The 21,741-nt window shown below is 40.0% G+C and overlaps 1 protein-coding gene across 8 annotated transcripts in view; it reads left to right on the top strand.

Annotated features, from left to right (window-relative positions):
* NAA16 (N-alpha-acetyltransferase 16, NatA auxiliary subunit) overlaps positions 1–21,741 on the top strand; it is a 107,367-nt gene that overhangs the window by 67,774 nt on the left and 17,852 nt on the right. For 6 of the 8 annotated variants that reach the window (XR_013345516.1, XM_077812008.1, XM_077812017.1 and 3 more), the window contains 3 exons: positions 20,090–20,162; positions 20,403–20,572; positions 20,958–21,110. Coding sequence is in view for 6 of the 8 variants with exons in the window: in XM_077812008.1 (XP_077668134.1) it covers positions 20,090–20,162; positions 20,403–20,572; positions 20,958–21,110 (396 nt within the window). In the remaining 2 variants the exon portion in view is untranslated. Of the gene's footprint in view, positions 1–31; positions 182–20,089; positions 20,163–20,402; positions 20,573–20,957; positions 21,111–21,741 lie in introns of those variants that run through there. The other 2 variants (XR_013345517.1, XM_077812047.1) reach the window with 2 other exon arrangements.

Here is a 21,741-nt window from a genome sequence, read left to right as displayed (position 1 = left end):
TTAGTCAAGGTTTGCGTCGATTGTGTTGCAGGTGCGTTGATTCCATTGAAGCGCATGTGTCCTATTTCTGTGTAACTAAAAACATGGAGGCTCTATGAGGAAATACTGGATGAGAGAAAATGTCTGTCTGGAAGAAACCTCAGAAGTCTCAAAAAAGATATAAGGCTCTCTGCACAGGAAGGTAGGCTGTCTCCCCTGAAGCCCTTTCTTTTCCTCTTACAAGAAAGATGGCTTTCTGTCCTTGATTTGGATAGCTATAGACACGAAAGGGAAGCTGTGACCAAGTTTTGTAGCTGGGTGCCCTCCATGAATTAGTGGTAGATCACATAAGGAAGTGAAGGACATTTTAATTCTATTCTGATTATCTCTACATTTTAAGATAGAGTAAAAGGTTAGCAACCAGGGGACTCGGCCGCCTTTTTGTTCATGTCTATCTCATTAGGTTAGTTTTAGAGAAACTGTTTACTCGCTTGGTTAGAAAGTTCTCTGGGTTAGAAGTTTAAGGATGGAACTCAGTGGTAGGTGGGCTTATAAATCATATCCAAATATTACTGAACATTCATAGCAAAATGTAAAAATCTTTGATTTTAGAACTATATTCTTCATAAGAATGAGAGAATTCCAAAAAGCGTAAATAGGAAAGTAAGAAATTGTGCATTAAGCAGTACCAGAATTTGATGATCAGCTAATATTTGCCCCTTCTTCTAATGTACAGAGTGCTTGCTCATTAATAGCGCTATAAAGTACATAGAATTATTAACCCCAATCAATAGATGAGGTAATATTTGAACTTAGTCTGCTAGTTTTCAGTGCAATGCCACTTCCCCTAGGCTGGAAGGGTGTTCAGAAAGGAAGATCAGGAGAAAGATCTTGTCTGTCTCCATCCAGTTCTGTATGGCCGTTTTAGAACAATGGAGAAAAAAAAATCAGTGGTATCTGGGAGCATGCATATCTTAGTTGGAACATTGAGAAATTTAAGGAGAAAGCCTCTAACAAGTTCTACAGCTCATATGCAAATGGGATTTTTCCCCCTCGCAGTTTATAATTTGACCAAATCTGGAAGGGTTTTCATGGGGACAGTAATACAGTAAAAAGCACCAGTCTGACCCCCGGCCTACCCCCTGCAAAATTTCAAGTTACTGCATCATGGCACAAGAAAGAGATGGTGGTGATTGTTAAGTCTGAACTCTTTTTACAATGCAAAACTTTTCAGTAACCTTCTTGGAAATTGGTACACTGAGTGTGGTTGAGTTTTCAAAAAATAAATTGAACCCCAAACATGGAAAATCCCGACCTGATTAGTTGAGGTTTGCTAAAATTATAAACATTTGAACCATTTTTTTATAATGGGAATTTTTAGGCAGCCTTAGAATAGGTGTTTCTGCTTCACGTATGATGCATCAGTAATAGTTAGTCTCTGTAACTATGTGAGAGAGTCTGTCTACACTACAGGTATCACTGTAGAGCTATAGTGTAGATGATTCCTACACTGATGGGAGGGATATTTCTAGTGATATAGGTAATCTATCTTCCCCGAGCTGACAGAATAATTTTTTTTTCTACCTAACCATATCTCTGCTGGGTGTTCAGCTTAACTACAGCGCTCAGGGATGTGAATTTTTGTCACACCCTTGAGCAATGTAACTAGGTCAATCTAAATTTTAAGTGTAGACCAGGCCTGAGCATAAGTACCAGTGATTAGTTACAATATTCTAAATTAAATGATTTTTCAAAACTATTTAGAAACCCCAGTCACATTTTTCAGTGTTTTCATAACTAAATGATGCTGGAGACTGTCCACAGGAACTGCCATTTTATTGACACTACCCAGGAGGAAGTCCAGTCTTACGAAATTTAAGACACTAGAAATACTGTTCAGAATCTGAATGAGCCCCGCATTTCAGAGTCCGCTGGGACTTCTGCTGGACAGTATCATAACAATATGACTCCTGGAATTGCTGATGTAAACCAGGCACGAGTGATTTTATTACTGTTGTCTGTCCACACTATCACTTCCAACCATTCTAATACCAGTGGAGTGTTGCCTGATGGTAAGAAAACTTGTAGTGTCTAGTAATAGGAAGTGCTGAGAAACTTAAACCTTCTCTATGCCTCCGAGTTATGTAGCCAGTAAAGTCTTGTAGAAATGGCTTTGTGTAAGGGATATTGCCTAAAATAAAGGCACAAGGAGTGAACCCCTATGACGTGGGGAAGAGCATGTTGGTGTCTTCCCACACAGATACCTGAGAAGAAGCCAGACTGGCTAACCCACTTACGTAGACCTAATTAATGGTACAGTCTGCATCACAAAATGTGTGTGCTAGGACTGACTTACACCACAACACTAGTGCTAGACCTTGCCTGTTGGCAAAATCTGTATGAAATATTCAAACTTTGTTAGGCACCGCGTCTTAATTGTACTGTATGTTGGCACAAACCATGTTTGGAGACAACAGTGTCTCAAACTGATTACAAGCACTAAAAATTGTAGGGTTGATAGGGTCTTAAAGCTTGCAATTTTATTTCTTCTTCTATCAAAGGAATAAAAAGCGCATCACGCTGGATAGGCACATGACCTGGATGTTTCAGCTAAGGCCAATAGTAATGAAATGTCTTATGTTGGATTATGAGTGTGGGAAATCCACACCTCTTAGACTTGTTTCAGACTGTCTACATATTCAGTGACGTTGTGTACAATAGAAAATGTACCTGTTTTGCTGGTATACCTGTACCAGTGGTATCCCCAGTGTGTTAGAATAAGCAGGACATAGGTGTTCTAGCACTGTCATAAAAACTGGCTTAGAGCAGAATTAGATGGCATGGTGGTTAAAAACATCTGCACTCTATGTAAGAGCATTTGTGATGTTGCCAGAAAATTAGTACAAAATTTCCTAGTATTGACTCACATCATGGGGTAAGTCTTTCAGGTCTCCTATGTTGAAGAGGATGTCATAGATAATTCAGTGTGTTTCACAGTGTTAAAATCGAAGTCTCTGACTGCACTGGATGTATTCTGTATTTGGAAAGACTTTGGAGTCGGGCTTACTGAACAGGGCAGTCAGTTGTTCATGAACGGGAGTTGTAAGTGGCATAGCGTTAAAGAACTAACAGTGCTGGCTTAGTTGCATGTTGTTTTCCAGGCATAGAAATATTAATAAATTAAATAGAACATGGGTTCTCAAACTTCTATATAGTGTGGATCAACTCTTGATACAGAGATTGTTGTAAACTCCATTCCCTCCCAGTTGTGACATATATCCCAATATTTTACATTGGAAAGAAATACTAGGCAAATATTAATTTCAGAGGTCTTTTAATGTGACTTAGTAGCTGGAAACAAGGAGAGTGAGCATCATGTGACCAACCAGCTTTGTGGACTACCAGCAAATATTTTGTGAAATATCTGTGGTCACCAACCACAGTTTGAGAAACGCTGAAGTAGAGCTAATACCTAGCTTTGACACCTAGGACAAACTTTAATTAAAAATAAATGGTAAAAGTTCTTTTCTACAAGCTGTGCTAGGATCACTAATAAGAATTAACAAGCTGACTAAGTGTTTATGGCAGCGCTATTGGTATTTATTCCTCCTGCTCAAAGGTATTCCTTTCTAGGATAGCAGTGAGTAAATATCTATTTACAGCCAAAATGATTGTTTTACAAATCAGTTCAAATAAGTAGGAGCTCAGACAAAATAAATAGGACTTGTTGGATAGAGAAAATTCACTCATTGGGGCTGGCAAGGAAAATAGCCAAGAAGGCTTATTATAGAGACAAATTAGGAGTCTCTGCACTTCCAAGTTTCAGAAGACGGTTTAGAAAAGACATCAGCAAGGAAAAGTGTGGAAAAATCCATGCCCTTCTATTCCATTCCAGCTACTTTCCCTTATTTCTGCTTGCACAGCAACAAGTTGTAAAACTTCTGCTGCCTTTTGTGAGCAGATTTGTCAGCCACTTGTTTAAGGCATAAACTATGGAAAGTCTTCCAGTAGGAGCCAGAAAACTCTCATAATGGAACACCTAAACATAAATAAAAACGAGGTGGTTCTTTGAGTAATGTCCCTGTGGATGCTTCACTTCAGATGCGCATGTGCCTTTGATCAGAGACTTTTGGTAGCATTACCTGTTTGGTCCGCATGTGCACCCTACTTATCCTTATACCCCTTACCAACGGTACATAGGGCAGTGTCAGAATTGAGAGCAGTTTGTCCTTTTCAACTGCGTTGGCCTGAGACCGAGCAAGACTTGAGGTCCCCATTTCTTAAAATAGCTTAGCTGTCCTGTGTAATTTATTGTAGGTGGTAATTTTGTTGAGTTGGTTTACTAGTTAATTTAGTTCTGCATATAGTTTGGGGGACCTTTTGCAAGTTTGTTAATTCTCGCACAGACACACACACACACACACTGTTCCTGAGAGATTGTCTTCTTTTCTGAAGTTCATTTTCCATATTCTGGAATATGCCTAATTTTCCTGGGGTTAAATGGTGCCTAACTTGTCGGGAGTCCATCCATGTTAGTGACTGCCACTCTAGCTGTCTTCACTGCCTGGGGACACCCATATCCCTTGTAGGTGTCGAGTTTGTATTGGGTTCAGGAGTAGGTCTAGAAAGAATGGGAAAATAAAGCTTAGATTTCTCATGATAGTGCTCCCTGCAACCTTGATCAGACACATGCTCAATACCCCCCCCCAATGGATCTTTGGTAACAAAAGTGCCCCTTCACCCTCCACTGTAGCCCACTCAACTGTTACTCCTACTGAAGAAAAGACTGGAGAGAGGGGGAACTCTAAAACTTCAATAGCAACGAAAAAGCTCTAGATTGCTTCACGGAATAAGCAGTAAGAGGTCTAGGTCACCTCGGAGGCCTGCTATTTCAAAGACCACATGTTCTAAAAAGAGTACAGCTGAGGCTTCAGGTTCTTTCAGTATCAATGGCCTGTACCGACCAATAAGGCTTTGAGCGACTCTGAGACCCACAGTAACCATCACGGCTTGGTACCACCAGATGACACATGCCTGGCACCATCAAGACAACAGAAGAGACTTCAGAGCCTCGGGACTACAGAACCTTCAGCACCATCCATATCCTCTACATAAGCAAGGCTACCAGGCACCTAGATTGCCCCGTACTCTGAGACCAGAACGCTGCTGGTACTGACACCACTTAGCTTAGTTCATTTCTGATGAACCTGAGTCCCTTCTGCTCATGAGTACACAGTATCTTTCAGTAACCCACTTGTCCCCAGTCTCAAAGCACTCCCTGGTATATCCCTTCCCCCCAGGCAGAAATGCCTTTAATTTCTACTCCATCAACTTCCCTTCCTCTGGACTATGATGAGGGCAGTTATTCAGACTAAAACCTTTGTGTATGGTTTGCTCAGTTACCAACCAGAGCTCTGGATGTTGGTCTGTGATAGAAACTCCAAGATACAGATGTGCACAAGCTCCCTGGTTTTGAACCCCACTGCGTGTCGCCTGCTTCCAGTATGGCCCCCCTCAGTCATTCTTGGATCCCTGGAAACCCTATAGGAAACTGTACTCTAGTACATCTAGATCAGGGGTAGGCAACCTATGGCACTCTCACTGCCTGGGTCCTGGCCACTGGTTTGGGGGCCTCTGCATTTTAATTTAATTTTAAATGAAGCTTCTTAAACATTTTAAAAACCTTATTTACTTTACATACAACAATAGTTTAGCTATATATTAAAGTCTTATAGAAAGAGACCTTCTAAAAACTTTAAAATGTATTACGGGCACACGAAACCTTAAATTAGAGTGAATAAATGAAGACTCGGCACACCACTTCTGAAAGGTTGCCAACCCCTGATCTAGATACTCATTCAGTGTGAGAACTAGCAGAAACAAATGTCTATTCTTTCTGATTCCTCCTATTGCTGTCCTCCTCAGCAGGAATTCTTTGAAGAACAAGAGATGTGAGCAGATGTGGAAGCTACTCCTCAGACTAACATATTTTCCTCCTCCGTGCTTAGACAACTCTAGGCATGAAAAGAATTGCCGATTCCCTGAAAATCCCTTTGTAGAGATCTGTGAGACCTTACGCAAGCTAGTGCATATCCTCTCTGCTGTCTCTCCTGGTAGGGTAGCTTTACCCATAAATGAGTCCTCTAGTCGAACAAGCCAAGGTGATATGGCAAACCTTGACTATTGTGCCCCCAACTTGTGAAAGGATGGACAGAGAATTTTATTCCATCTAAGGGTTCTCAGTACCTATTCTCAACCCAGCCCCTGGTTTTCTGGTGGTCAATGAATAAAATAGCACCATTTCAGATCCATACTACCTCAGGATCAGAAACAACTCATTCGCAAAAGTTATTAATCTGCTACATTGTAACTTAGTATTGCTAATTATCAAGTTTTAATAGCTAAATATAATTAAACAAACTACCCCAAATTCAATTCCTTTATTGATCATCGGCCTCAAGAACAGTTCCGAACTATCAGCTCGAAATAGCACAAGGACAGCATTGCAAACATCTTTCAATGAAGCTGACAAGGCAGTCCAATCCATGTCCACAGCAGTTGTCATGGGTTGTGCCCCCTGCCTATAATATTCAGGAATCCCAAGAGAGGTCCAAAACACCATCTAAGATCTCCCCTTTGAAACTGTTTAATGATTCCATTGATGAGTCCTTGCACTCTTTGGAGGACTCAGGGCCATCCTCCATTTGCTTGGATTGTAAACCCTTGCAAACGAAAGAAAATGTAGCAGGTCACAGACAGCACAGAGATCTCGCTGTGTTCAGTTTTTGGTCTGTTGCAGATCATTGGAACCCCTTAGGAAAAGGCCTCTGTTCCGAAAGAGGAGGCCTCCAACCTCTGCTGTGACAGCCCTTGTCTTTGGGCAAGTGTGACATTCCTCTCTGGTGTTGTCTGGACTAGTGATATGCTAAGCCACTCCAATCCTTGACTCTGGGAGCCAGCCTTACCCTGCTCTGCTGTGAGAACCCCCACTCCTGGGCTGTTCACGCACAGTATCTGGCATGTAAGCTGCTCCCAGCTACTTGCAAGCGAACAACACTTGCCAATATCTCCGGTCCCAGATACAACCCTAGGAACCTCCATCTTGCAGTGTCCGGTAATGCCCGCTGGATGCTGCAAGCTTAAATAAGTTTGTCTATTTAACAAAATGTGTACCAGGCTTGTTATCCCAAAGGGAGTCTCTGACACACTTCAAACCAAACATACTATTTCAGGTAGAATAAACAAACAGATTTAAGTTAAAGCATAACAAGTTAGATTTGGTCAAATGAAATAAAAGTAAAATGCATTCTAAGCTGATCTTAACAGTCTTAGTGTCTTTAAAAACTTAGATGCATCTCACCACAGGCTGGCTGGTTACTTTTCAGTCAGACTCTCCCCTTTGATCAGCGTTTCAGTCGTTGCGTGGTGGTGATGCCTATAGATTTAGGTGGGAGAGAGGAAGAGCATGGCAAAATGTCTCCTTTCTTTCTTCTTGGCTTTGCGCCCCCCCCCCTTCCCTTTCGAAGTCAGGTGAGCATTACCTCATCGCAGTCCCAAACTTCCCAAAGGAAGTTGTTGCCTAAGTCAATGTCCATTCTTCCTTGAGGCTGGGCTGGGTTCGTCCTGTCCATGCCCTGACAAGGTGTGAACTGTGTCTGTTCTTGAAGAATGTTTGCATGGGCTTGCTTTAAGCCATGAGGATACATTTTCAGCTTCAAACTATATACATGAAATTATAACCCTACTGTAACATTACTGTAATAATTACTGTAACATCGCTATAACCATGCTCAGTGCATTATGAGCCTTCCGAAAACACTCCACATGACAAACTTTGCATTGGATACCACACAATCATTTTATAAAGTTGAACATGGGGGTGTAGGGTGTTCCCCCGAGGTACAGAATGTTACAACAAGCAACCATTTTGATTACTTTTGAGGGTTGCAGATCATCAGCTGCATTGTTCTACCCACCTACTCCAGCCCTTTGAAAACATTTCTCATTTCTTTCCATTTTGGGAACTAATCACTTCAAACAGGTGGGTTCTGGAGGTTGTAACATTAGATTACGGCATATGCTTTGTTTCCATTCCCAATCCCGTTCTCTGTCCCTCTTAAGGGACACTTCTGAGACAGGAAGTTGTCCCTCCTAAAGGTATGGCTAGAAAGCTAGTTCTTACTCCTGGGAGAATTCTGTGCCAAAAAGTTAAATTCTGTACACAATATTTTTAAACTGTGCATATTTTATTTGTCAAAATAACACAATATAATCACACCAGTTTCCATTATTTTGGTAATTTATAGAAATGAATAGAAATTGGCTGTTCAAGAGCAGGAGAAAGTCATCTACTAGAAAAACATACCTATAGAAATGGAAAAGATTCCAACACTGGTGCACTTAGTGGGGTCTTTCCCCTCTTGACTACATTCAGTCACACATTTTGAACTGCTCAGCTTTGAGTTCTGTTAAAGTTCATGTAGCTGCTATTACTGTCTTCCATTCTCCAGTGGAAGGATTTTCAATATTTGCTCACCTACTAATCTTGATTAATTGAAGGCTTTGCATCTCTTTCTGTATATCACAGAACCTACCCCAGCATGAGGTCTGAACATTGTCCTCAACTCCCCCATGAAACCACACTTCAAGCTGCTAGTCAAATGTTCCCTGTTAAATTTGTCTGAGAACTGCCTTTTTAGTGGCAATATCTTCCCTTAATTAGGGGCCTTAATGGCTGAACCTCCCACAGTGTCTTTTATAAGGAAGGGTATTCCCAAGGGTCGGTCCTGGGGCCGGTTTTGTTCAATATCTTCATTAATGATCTGGAGAATGGCGTGGCTTGCACCCTCAGCAAGTTTGCAGATGACCCTAAACTGGGAGGAGTGGTAGATATACTGGAGGGTAGGACAGGGCTGGCATTACCATGAGGCAAACTGAGGCGGCCGCCTCGGGTGCCAGATTGTTGGGGGGGGCACCACTAGGACCCAGCGTGTAGAAAATTGTCTGCTGCTGGTCCATATGTATTCTCTCTGCTCTGGATGCACAGAGATGGTGGAGTGCTGTGCTAGAGGAAGGAGGGCACGAGACATAACAGGCAGGCAGGAGAAAAGGTGAGAGGGAATAACAGAAAGCAGCAGGACCTGCAGGGAGAGAGAGGAGGAGGAGCCTCTTATGTACCTCTTTAGCACCCCCAGGAGCCTGGACTGATGAACACCAGCTTCTCAGGGAGCTTCCTGTTTCCTGCTGCTTCCCTGAACATACTTGAGGAGAACAGGCAGTCAACTGAAGTAGTAGGAGCCGGTTAGGCCCTTAAGACGCTGATATTTTCCCTCACTCAGGCCCTGCTACCAGTCTGCTTATTTGTCCCCTTCAGTTGAGTGTTGAGAGCCATTATAGCTGGCACAGAACAGCAGTCATGAGTGAAAGAATAAAACTCCCCTCTGGGGCAGCATTTAGAAAAAGATAAAAAAGCTTCTTTTGCTTTCTATCTGAGCAGGAAGGAGCTCTCCTGAGATAGACACAGATGTTCACGGTGAGCCTTCCGGCCCCAGTGAGGATGTGAGTGGTGAGGAGATGCCTGATCTTCCAGTTAGTCAGAGTGCAGGTGACCTGGCAGCTACTGCAGCATCCATATCTCCATCTCAAATGGATGTAACCATGCACATTCCTGAAGAAAAATGTAAATCAGAGAAGAGTGCAGTGGAGGCGCAAGAAACAGCTGCTGCTGAGTTTAGTTCCTTAAGTCTAGATGATCCAGGACTGTGGACCCACTTGAGCAGTAGCCTGAGGGACTTCCTTGTACTGCTTGGGCCACAGCAAGTGAAAAACTTCATGTTCCCCCAAAACAATGAAAATAGAAGTTTCCAACCAACACATTACTGGAGTGAAATCCCCAATTGTGACGAAGTGGAGAGGCCATGGCTTATGTACTCAAACCCAGAATGCTGCATACTGGTTTTGTTGCACACTCTTCCAGTCTCATGTTCCAGCCACATTGGGTCCTACAGGAACAAAGGACTGGAAAAAGCTGGCTAGAAATCTGGCATGCCACGAGAAGGCAGCAAATCACCAGAGAGCATTCCATAGGTGGAAAGAGCTTGATATGAGACTAAGGTTAAAGGCCACCATGATCAGCATCAAGAGAAGATTGTATCAGAGTCTCTTTACTGGCAAAATGTTCTGAAAGGGCTCATTGCCATTGTGAGAGTGCTTGCTACCCAAACCTAGCACTGTGCGGCACTTCAGATCAGCTGTATGTGCCAAACAATGGAAACGTCCTTAAAATTGTGGAGCTGATGGCTGAGTTTGATGCTGTACTTCAGGAACATCTAAGAAGAGTCACCACCCAAGAAATGTACACACACCACTACTTTGGAAAAACCATTCAAAATGAGATCATACAGTCACTGGCAACAAAAGTCAAACAGAAGATTTGACACATCAGAACAGAGTAATATCTTTCTGACTTCAGGTCTGCACAGCTGACATCAGCCATATGGAACAAATGACTTTAATGGTGCGTTTTTGTAACAACCACAGAACATAGTGAAAATGTCCCTGCAATGGTGACTGTCGAGAGCATTTTCTAGAATTTATTGACATTGATTGATGATACTACGGGACCTGGTATGACAAATGCGCTTCTTAAAAAGCGAGAAGATACGGGAATTGCGATAGCTGACATGAGAGATCAGGGCTATGATAATGGTGCCAACATGAGGGGAAAGAACAGAGGAGTACAGACATGGATCCCATGGGACAAAAAGAGCTCGAAGAGTTAACTCTCGGATCCATGTCTGCATTCATTGAACTTGGTGGTCAGTGATGCAGCATCAGCTTCTAGTGAGACTGCTGAATTTTTTAATGTAATTCAAAGTATCTATTTTTATCTCATCAACAGCAAATTTTGAAGTAGCATCTGGGAACATCCTCTGACACTGAAACCACTGAGTGCCACACAATGACAAAGTCAAGTGGAGGCGATTAAAGCCTATTAAACACAAAATTTGGAAGATAGATGATGCCATAGATGCCATTATGGAGGATAATGCTATGGCAGGAACTGTTTGTGGGAGAACAGTGGCAGAGGGAAATGGAATCACCAGAAACATACATAACTTCAAATTTCTGTGTGGCTTAGTGTTGTGGCATGACACACTGTTTGAAATAAATGTTGTAAGCAAGAGACTTCAAGATGTTGATCTTGATATATCTGGAGCAATGGAACAACTGGACAAAGCAAAGTCATCCCTAAAGTCTTACCGTTCAGACGAGGGATTTCAAAACGTTCTGAAGAGTGCACAGAAGTTGGTAGAGGAACTTCAGACTGAAGCTATTTTCCCACCCATTCAAGAATACAAGAGTCATCGAAGACATTTTGTTACAAGGCATGGGATAATCCCATAAGAGGCCCCAAACAACAATGCAAAGTTGAATTCTTTAACCAGGTGCTAGATTGCTCAGTACAGTCAGTTGAACATTTCATGCAGCTCAAGGAACACAGCAGAATATTTGGGATGTTGTATGATATTCCAAAACTCCTCACTATACCTGAAGAAGACCTACGCCAGCAGTGCTGGGCACTAGAGACAGTGTTGACACATGACATGTATGATATTGATGTGAGTGATTTAGGTGATGAACTGAAAGCCCTTTCAAGATAAATTTCAGCAGGATCAACTCCAAAGGCTGTTCTGGAATATATGTGCACAAATAAGATGACCACCCTCTTTCCAAATGCTTTTGTTGCTCTGCTCATACTTCTAACACTTCCTGTAACAGTTGCCAGTGGAGAACACAGCTTCTCCAAGCTGAAGTTAATAAAAACACATCTACGCTCCACAATGCACAGGAGAGGCTGGTCGGCCCTGCAACCATCTCAATAGAGCATGAGCTGACCCAGACTGTGGACCTTCAGGAAGCAGTTCAAATCTTTGCAACCAAGAAGGCACAGAAAGCGCCACTTTCATTATTCAAACAGATAAAAATGCCCGTGTGTACTATGCAGACAAGAAAAGTGACATTTGCTGTTCAGGCATTTGAAAGTTAAGCGTTACTTAAAATTTTTGAACAAGGCATTTTAAGTTTAGTTCTCCTTCATTGGGATAGGTAGCAGATCAGTACCATTAGAGGAGTAGAACGAGAAGAAGGCAGAATTGAGACCTTTAAAAGTTTTGGCCGAAGCAAGGGGGCACAGGGGTGTCATTTGAGCTCCCCGCTTCAGGTGCCAAAATGTTGTGGGCCAGCCCTGGGGTAGGGATAGGATACAGAGGGATCTAAACAAATTAGAAGATTGGGCCACAAGAAGTCTGAGGTTCAACAAGGACAAGTGCAGAGTCGGCACTTAGGATGGAAGAATCCCTTGCACTGCTACAGACTAGGAACCGAGTGACTAGGCAGCAGTTCTGCAGAAAAGGACCTAGGGGTGACAGTGGACAAGAAGCTGGATATGAGTCAACAGTGTGCCCTTGTTGCCAAGAAGGCTAACAGCATTTTGGGCTGTATAAGTAGGAGCATTGCCAGCAGATTGAAGGAGGTGGTTCGTTCCCCTCTATTTGACACTGGTGAGGCCTCATCTGGAGTACTGTGTCCAGTTTTGGGCCCCACACTACAAGAAGGATGTGGAAAAATTGGAGAGAGTCCAGCAAAGGGCAACAAAAATGATTAGGGGTCTGGAACACACGACTTATGAGGAGAGGCTGAGGGAACTGGGATTGTTTTAGTCTGCAGAAGAGAAAAATGAGGGGGAATTTGATAGCTGTTTTCAGCTATCTGAAAGGTGGTTCCAAAGAGGATGGACCTACGCTGTTCTTAGTGGTAGCAGATGACAGAACAAGGAGTAACGGTCTCAAGTTGCAGTGGGGAAGGTTCAGGTTGGTTATTAGGAAAAACTTTTTCACTAGGAGGGTGGTGAAACACTGGAATGGGTTACCTAGGGAGATAGTGGAATCTCCTTCTTTAGAGGTTTTTAAGATCAGGCTTGACAAAGCTCTGGCTGGGATGATTTATTTGGGGATTGGTCCTGCTTTGAGCAGGCGGTTGGACTAGATGACCTCCTGAGGTCCCTTCCAACCCTGATATTCTATGACTGATTCTATCTACCAGACCACTTCCTTTTTTTTTTTCCCCCTCTCTCCAAAGTAACCTCCAATTTCCATAGCAATTTAACATTTAATTCCTGGTCTTTTACTGCAAGACTCACTACTCCAGAGAAGAAGCCACGCTTCACACCTTAGACGTTAGAGCATTGACTTTCTATCTAGAGAGAACTACACCTTTTAGGGCTTCTCAAAGATTTTGTTTCTTTCACAGACAGTTAAAGGGGGCCCCATCTGAACCCAAAGCCAGATGAGTTTCTGGCTCTGTTTATCTTATGAGGTTTCTAATTCTTAACCCCCTCCAACAGTTACAGCCTGTTCTACTGGATCACAGTCTACATCTGTAGCTCTTCTGAAGAATGTTTCATTTGTAGAAATCTGTGGACATGCCACATGGGATTCAGCTCACACCTTTTCAGACCATTGTTCTCTGGTTCGTGCCTCAGGGGCAGATGCTGCTTTTGGAACTGCTGTTCTTCAAACAGCCTTAGGGCTTGTCTACCCTGGCACTTTACAGTGCTGCAACTTTCTCACTCAGGGGTGTGAAAAAACACCCCCCTGAGTGCAGCAAGTTTCAGCACTGTAAAGCGCCAGCATAAACAGTGCACCAGCTCTGGGAGCCACGCCTCTCGTGGAGGTGGGGTTTTTTAGAGCGCTGGGAGAGCTCTCTCCTAGCACTCTGTCGTGACTACACAAGCCACCTTAAAGCTCTGCTGCGGCAGTGCTTTAGCCTTGCCAGCGTAGACTAGCCTTTACATTGGGCTTCAAAACACCCCCCTCTTATAGGAAGTATTGCTTGGGAATCCACCTATAGTGGAGCACTCACAGGGATGTTGTCTGAGGAAGGAAGGAGCAGTTACTTACAAGGTAACTGGAGTTCTTCGAGATTTGCGTCCCTGAGCATGCGCCACTATCTATCCTCCCTTCCCCTTTGCTTCGGAGTCTTTGCCGTAGCAGTAGAGAAGGAACTGAGGGTGGTTTATCAGGTACAGGGCACGAGGCTAGCTAGGGCACATATGTAGATCAAATGGACAGTGCTACCAAAAAGCTTCTGATCAAAGGAAAAGGGGCTCATGAATGCCTGAAGTGTAGCACTCATAGGGACAAATATCTCTAAGAACTCCAGTTACTGTACAAGGTATGTAAAAATAAAGAGATTAATGTGTACTTATTACATTGTTCATTATGCTGTGGACTTAATTTATAGGAATGATGTAGTAGGCTGTGTAATGGAAGCTTTACAAGTGAGACAAAGGAAACTTAGCTGTGTACTGATTTCATCACAGTCGTGTCTCAAGTCAAACTTGACTGTTTCAAGTAAATACTTTCATACCCTGAATGTTCCCTCCTTTACACTGTTGAATCCTGCATATGTCATCTTGTATTTTATATTCTTCAGACTGTTAGATGGAGAAAATGAGGACTGGATAATTCTGAAATGCCCTGTAAGTGTTTGGTGAGGCTGTAAAAAATTAAGACTCAAGGTGTAGTATAGCATCATGAGCTCTGCAGGCAAGTTCTTTCAGTCCTCCAAATCTCAAACAATTTACGGTTTACAGAGGAGGAAGAATTGAAACTGCTGGGACCTTAAAGCATTTTTATTTTTAAAATTTTTATTTCATATCTCAAATAAGACTAAGAAATGGAGTTACGTAATGTCGCTCTTCAGCATCCCACAGAAAGCATTCGGCATCATTTGTTATCTGCTACAGGAAAAACACTTTAAACAGGCTGGAATCTTGGGGAAAAAGATCTTTGCTTTACAGAGTTTGGTGAGAACCAGAATGCATAAAGTATAGGCTTCTGTGTTGGGAACAGAAAATTGGTAGACAAGTTCACTCACTTTTCTACAGTGCTGTCTTTAGAGTCCTCTAGATAAGTAATATCTACTTAAGTCTTGTATGGTGCTTTTATATGCTTTATTATTAACCACTGAAAAATACAGTTTATCTAAATTACTAAAACCAGTGCAAAACAATGAAGAGTTAAATTTTAAATACATGAAATCTTAGTACACTTAAACTTCAAATATCAAAATAGATTCCAAAATGTGTGATTTCTAGGTATTCATCCAGGAAAAGGTCATGACCCAGAATTGCTTTGCTAAACCACCACCTCCTTTCATGCAAAAATTCCCACAAGACTGACCCACTTTAATTCTTGTGGCCATGAAAAGTAAATAAAGACTGTTGTTTTTATTTATTAATCATTTAATGCATACACCTTTATAGTTATAAAATCAACTATGATTTGCACATGCCTTTGAGTAGCCATATGATCTGGCTGCTGTATCTAGGGTGACCAGATGTCCCAATTTTATAGGGACAGTCCCTGTATTTGGAGCTTTTTCTTATATAGGTACCTATTACCACCCACCCCCGTCCCGATTTTTTCCACCTGCTGTCTGGTCACTCTAGCTGTATCTTCTCCCTTTCCCTACTTGTTTAGTCTCCTCTTGATTGCGTTGTCCGTCTAGGCAAGACCATATCCTCCCTGGATATGTCTACTCTGAAAATTTTGTGAGAATTCTTCTTCACTAGTGCACACCTCTTCTCCCGCCACTGTAACAGCAAAAGGCATAGTATGAACAGGATGCAAATGTCTTTATTATGATGTCATTAAGCCCTGCTCAAAGCAGTACTCGTGGAGGAAAGAAACATTGACAAATATTCTTAATGTAGAAGAGGCCTTTGTGTTTGCTTGGCTGTAATCACATGTTCATGTGTTCAGTTAATAAATAATTAACAAATGCGTTTATAGAATTTTTTGTGGCCTTTAATTGTGAATCGCAAGACAGATTCAGTCCTCCTAGAGATTTCACAAAGTATTATGCAGAAATCAACGTACATTACCTTTAAAGAATCTCAGTTACTTTTGGTCCAGGTTGCTGGGGCTACCATACAAGAAAATAGAACTGAACATAGTTAGTCTTTCTAAGAAGAAAATGTAAATACATCTGCCCTATATCCTACAAAATCAGAAAGTAGTGCTTAAAATTTATGCTAAAATGTTAATTGTGCTGATTGTTTCTGAAAATTATAATGAGGAGTAAAATATTTAAAACTTTATTTTTTGTATTCATAGGTTTATACAGTAGAAATACTTATTGAGGTTTTATTTGCTGTAAAAAATTGAAAAGGTATTACTTAACTGGTGGTCATGACTGATAAACTAGTATTGTTTAAGTAGTTAACAAAATGAAATGCTAAGTTATACAGTATGGTAACATTTTAAAAACTATATTCAGTTTTTCTTCTGTTTGCTCTTGTTTACAATTTCATAAAGTAAAATATTGAATAATTTTACTTTAATATATTAGTCATTTAATTTGATGATTTAGTTAACCATCTTGAGTGTTTAGCATGATGTAATGTATTTTGACTAACTGCTGTAATACAAGATGTAATTAACTCAGTATTCAGCAGATCGTTTTATCAATATTTTAACATGTCATAGCAATCTCTAAAAATAGAATTGGATAGTTTTTGTGCTTGTCTCTGAAAGGATTTATTTAAAAATATTATTGTCTGTCAAACTGACTAGTTATCACACTAAGAAGATGAATTTCCCCCATGCTACCTCTTACTTAAGAGAACACAGTTTATTTTTCAATACTATTCCACTCAAGAAGAGCTATTTATGCACAAGAATAAAATAATTAAGAAAATGCATTTGTGTGAATTTTTGGAAATCCGTTACCTATTCATTTATAACAAATAACTTATGACTTTAAGGTGCATACATGTTGTTTGCATTTAAGTTTGTACGATAAAAATATATATTTGAGAAATACAAACAATGCAGAATTTACTTAGGATATAATTGGGTTTTGCTTAGCTTCATAATTCAGTGCTTTCATTTTCAAATGTAACCAACTCATATTTTGACTGAGTAGTACCTGTGAAAACATGCTATATAAGTTTCATGAGAGCAGGTGCTTTGGAGGCCAGAGAGGTAGTTATCCACTCTTAAGGTTTTTTTTTTTTTTGAATCTACAATTAGTTCAGACTGTGGCAATCTGCTTTCTTAACTGTGGTAGCTGTTTGGAGCACGTTACACCTGTCAAAAGCCTGCATTGGCTTGATAATGCTTCCAGATATAATGCAGGGTACAAACGCTGACCTGTAACTCTGTCTGGTCTAAGTCCTGATTACTAAGAAGGCTACCTGTTGCGGTAAAGAAGAAAGGGTACTTCTGCCTAGAGCCCTTACCTTTAATCTCTCTGGGGGACCAGAGGCAAGGGTGTTCTCACTGGAGGGTCCTCAGTTCTGGAACTGGCTCCACAATTATCCCAATGAAACCTGAGTTTTAAGTCATGGTGGCCTGCTTCTGTAACCTTTTGTCTGAGGAGCACAACTGTGTCAAAGAGATGAACATTTCCATCTAAACTGTAGGTAACATGGTCATATTTTGAGGACTTGGACTGAGTAAAGATGAATCATATTTGCAGGACATTAACTTTGCCTTGAAGTAGCAAGTACGCCAAATTGAAAATTGCATTAACTTATTAAATCTGAAAGCCCATTACAAAATCTTAAGATGATATATTATGTAAATATCAAAATGAGTATTGAGTTGGAAATATGTTTAGATATATTTTTCTAAATTATTAGTGTTGCTGTAAGAGATTAAATAAAAATGGTCAAAGTGCGTGAGAGAGAGAAGGAAAAATGGATTCCCAGTGCATGTATACCCATAGCAAACAAAGATTACACTTATTTTCATCTAAAGAATCTTTGGAATAACATCTATAAAATACCTGATTTACAGAGTAACTTCTTTTTTGCAGTTGTTTCCACTGAGTTCTTCAAATATTACTCTTGCAAATTTATCATTTAGATTGTTTTTCAGAATTAAATTTCCATTATACGTCCTTGTTTTATAGAAACAGAACTCAGTATACAATACTGAATGGGGAAGAATTTAGCATCCTGTTAAAGAGCGAGTGCAATTTAGTAGAATCTGTGTCACTTTAGGAACCAGACAATGCTCAAATTGGTTCATAAAGCATGTTTGGTATTTCTGAAGTCAGTATGAAGATTTAATTCCTCTTGACATAAATAACTCTCAAGCTAGTAAAGCTTCTTCAGCTAAAATTATCTGATTTTTTCAGTAGTTAAATGAGAAGAATTTAAAGTCTGGGAGCGCTTCAGATGAGTAATGAAAAGCACTAAGGAAAGGTGGCTTGTTCTGTTTTGTGTAGTGTAGCTATATACCTTAAGCTTGCTGCTTAAGGGGAAACTAGTATTTTCAGTATTTTAATATTCTCTTAGAAAAGGGTTGTATAAGAGGTTTTCTACTGGCCCTTTAAAGGTCCTTTCAACAAATGGAAGCAGGTAGGTCTGAGAGCAATATCAGATATGTTTCTCTCCTTTGTCTACTTGCCTATGTGGCTCTTCAGCACTTTTTCTTCTATGTTAAAATTTAGGTCTGTGGGGGGGGGGGGAAGGGCTAATATGTAAGTGCTAAGATATTTATTTTATTTTTTACCAAAAACATGACTTCTGTTGATTTTTTTCAAAACTCTTTTTATGCCCATTCATAAATATAACCCCTTTTGAGGAGTTCGCAATGGCTTCATGGCATTTAACAGATCCAATGTGAAATAATTTACTTTGAAAAATGAGACTTGGTATTTCCTGACACATTAAAGTGTGTTTACTTAAGATAAGCCCTTCTGACCACTTCACTTAGTCTTCTAGAGTGACCTTTAGTTTTTGTGTTGTAGTTCTCATACTTTTAAAAGTATGTTTTCAAAATGTTGTATATTTCATTAGATTTAAATCTTGCTAATTTTGCAGGGTTTTTCCCATCATTTCTTCTTTTAACTTTGTAATTATTTTGTTTTATATAGAGAAGATTGTGGTCACCAAACACATTCTGTGTGTAACAATCCAGATTTTAACTTACATCTGTAAGTGGTGAAAAGCTAATGCATTTATGTAACAGGTCCATAGAGTTGTCCCCTCCCATATGCACCATGCTCAACCCAGATTTTAAATGCATTTGAGCATGTACTGTATTTTGTACACATATTATAATTGTTCCTGTTCATCTTAATTTCTAGTCTTGTTCGCTTGAGAAGTTGGATACTTGCTAGACTTGAAAGGCAACTTTTAATCTCCATTAACCTAGCTACAAAACAATGAATTGTACTAAAAGAATTCTAAAGCGTTCAGGAACAGATGTATTGCACTACCAAGTCATCTGCTCTAGAATAAAATCAGTTGGTTCTTATGATATTACACATAACTCTTTACAGAGAGTGTGTTTGTGTCAAGATTGTACAATGCAAATTTTGGATTGTAGGCTAAATTTTCAAAAGAGACTATTGATTTCAGGTGCCTGAACTTTTGGGTGACCAACTTTAGACATTTAAGGGGCCTGGTTTTCAGCAAGTGCTGAGCATCAAAAATCAGGCCTCTTTATTTATTTAGATTTAAAAATCTAAGTCATATAGCCAAGGTTCTAACTGCCCTAGCATCATTAATAACTCAATTAAAATGCCAGCAGCGTTCATGTAGTCATTTCACAGGGACTCAGCCAGAGACCCCTTTCCACCCTTCATCCTTATGAGAAGCATACTTGCAGCCCTCTTCAGAGACCAACCCTCTTCAAGTTGTCTCAAGCTGGCATTCAAAAATCGAAGTACCTGAAATATTTACTAAGCAACACTTGGGAGGGGGTGACAAATCAAATACATTTAATTGAGTTTTGATGGCTAATTTTCAAGAATATATAGTGGGGAAAAAAATGTAGAACAGCTACCATGGATGAACACAAAATATCTTGTGAAAGTGATGGAACAGAAATTGTTGTTTCTAGAATACACATATGATCCATCCAATATTTTCCCCAGTTAAGTATCTGTTTATTTTAGTGTAGTTCCTTAAACACTGCTTTACTGTATTTTTAGGTGATGTGATATAACTGTAAAAATATTAACATTAGCCTATTTCCAACATTTATAGTATTTTAAGGCAAACGTTTAAATTTATATTTTTCATATATAGGTAGAAATAATTCAAGAACTTATTACTGGTTACGAAGCCTCTCTGAAAACCTGTGACTTTTTTAGTCCATATGGTAAGTTTCAATGGACAGGTATTAAAATTACATTTCAGTTACTAATCCCTGTATTGACAGTTATCAATAATTGTTGGAGTGCTGCTGCCTTTTGCCAGAGAATAGTTATATCTCTACCTTTTTGCAAATGAAAACAATTTAGCAAATATTGCTCAATTTATCAAGTTTTTTTTGTGTTTTTCCCCAAATGAAGTCTTCAACCTTATTGGCCACTGTAATTTTATATCTGTTTTGTTACAGAAAATGGAGAGAAGGAGCCCCCAACGACACTACTTTGGGTTCGTTATTTCCTGGCACAGCACTTTGACAAACTTGGCCAGTGTTCATTGGCCTTGGAATACATTAATGCTGCAATTGCAAGCACTCCAACATTAATAGAACTGTTCTATTTAAAAGCAAAAATTTACAAGGTAAAAAAGTTGAATTAAATATGTCTAATTTTAGGCTGTGAGAGGTCCCTTACTCAGTTGAAATTTTCATAAGATTTGATAATGTGATTTTTCTGGTTTGGGGCATGATCATTTGCTCTGTTTTTTATTTGACACTCTGTTCTGTCAATCAGAAAATGTAAACACGCTTTCCAGTTTGTTTATACTATGGAGTAAAGCATCATAACTTACGAGTGGTCACTTTGGATAGTCCACAGGAAAAAAAGACTAAAATCTATCTTTAACATTTCTACGGTGCTTATAAATCTTGGTGCCAAAGCTATAGCTATAGCTATAAAATGTCTATATTTAGTCAAAAATTTATTTAAGAATGAAATATAACTCACTTTTTTTTTTTCCATAACAGCATGTAGGTAATCTCAAGGAAGCTGCCAAATGGATGGATGAAGCACAGTCTTTGGATACAGCAGATAGATTCATCAACTCCAAATGTGCAAAATATATGCTCCGAGCAAATATGGTGAAAGATGCAGAGGAGATGTGTTCCAAGTTTACAAGGGTAGGAAATATTGTTTTAAAGAGGGGATTGGTAGTATTTTCAGTTGGAAAATCACATATCAGATGTAATTATCTGATACCGCATCTCTGCCAGAGTAACTGATTTGAGTGATAGCAGAAATCTACCCATTAGAGATATTTGTCCATTGTTAGGGTATGTTTGCCTGTGTAATTATAACTTAATATTAGTAATAACTAATTTTCTAGTAGACTATGATGTAGCACAGATGTTACTCCAGAAACATTCGCAAAAAGAAAAGGAGTACTTGTGGCACCTTAGAGACTAACCAATTTATTTGAGCATGAGCTTTCGTGAGCTACAGCTCACTTCATCGGATGCATGCCGTGGAAACTGCAGCAGACTTTATATACACACAGAGATCATGAAACAATATCTCCTCCCACCCCACTGTCCTGCTGGTAATAGCTTATCTAAAGTGATCATCAAGTTGGGCCATTTCCAGCACAAATCCAGGTTTTCTCACCCTCCACCCCCCCACACACAAACTCACTCCTCTGCTGGTAATAGCTCATCCAAAGTGACCACTCTCCCTACAATGTGCATGGTAATCAAGGTGGGCCATGTCCAGCACAAATTAATGAAACATTAATGCATTGCCACGCATACAGGA

The sequence above is a fragment of the Eretmochelys imbricata genome, chromosome 1 (genome assembly GCF_965152235.1).
Source record: "Eretmochelys imbricata isolate rEreImb1 chromosome 1, rEreImb1.hap1, whole genome shotgun sequence".
In the NCBI taxonomy this organism is placed as follows: Eukaryota; Metazoa; Chordata; order Testudines; family Cheloniidae; genus Eretmochelys; species Eretmochelys imbricata.
Note: the sequence above shows the minus strand (reverse complement) of the source record. Positions and strands in the feature narration are given on the sequence as shown.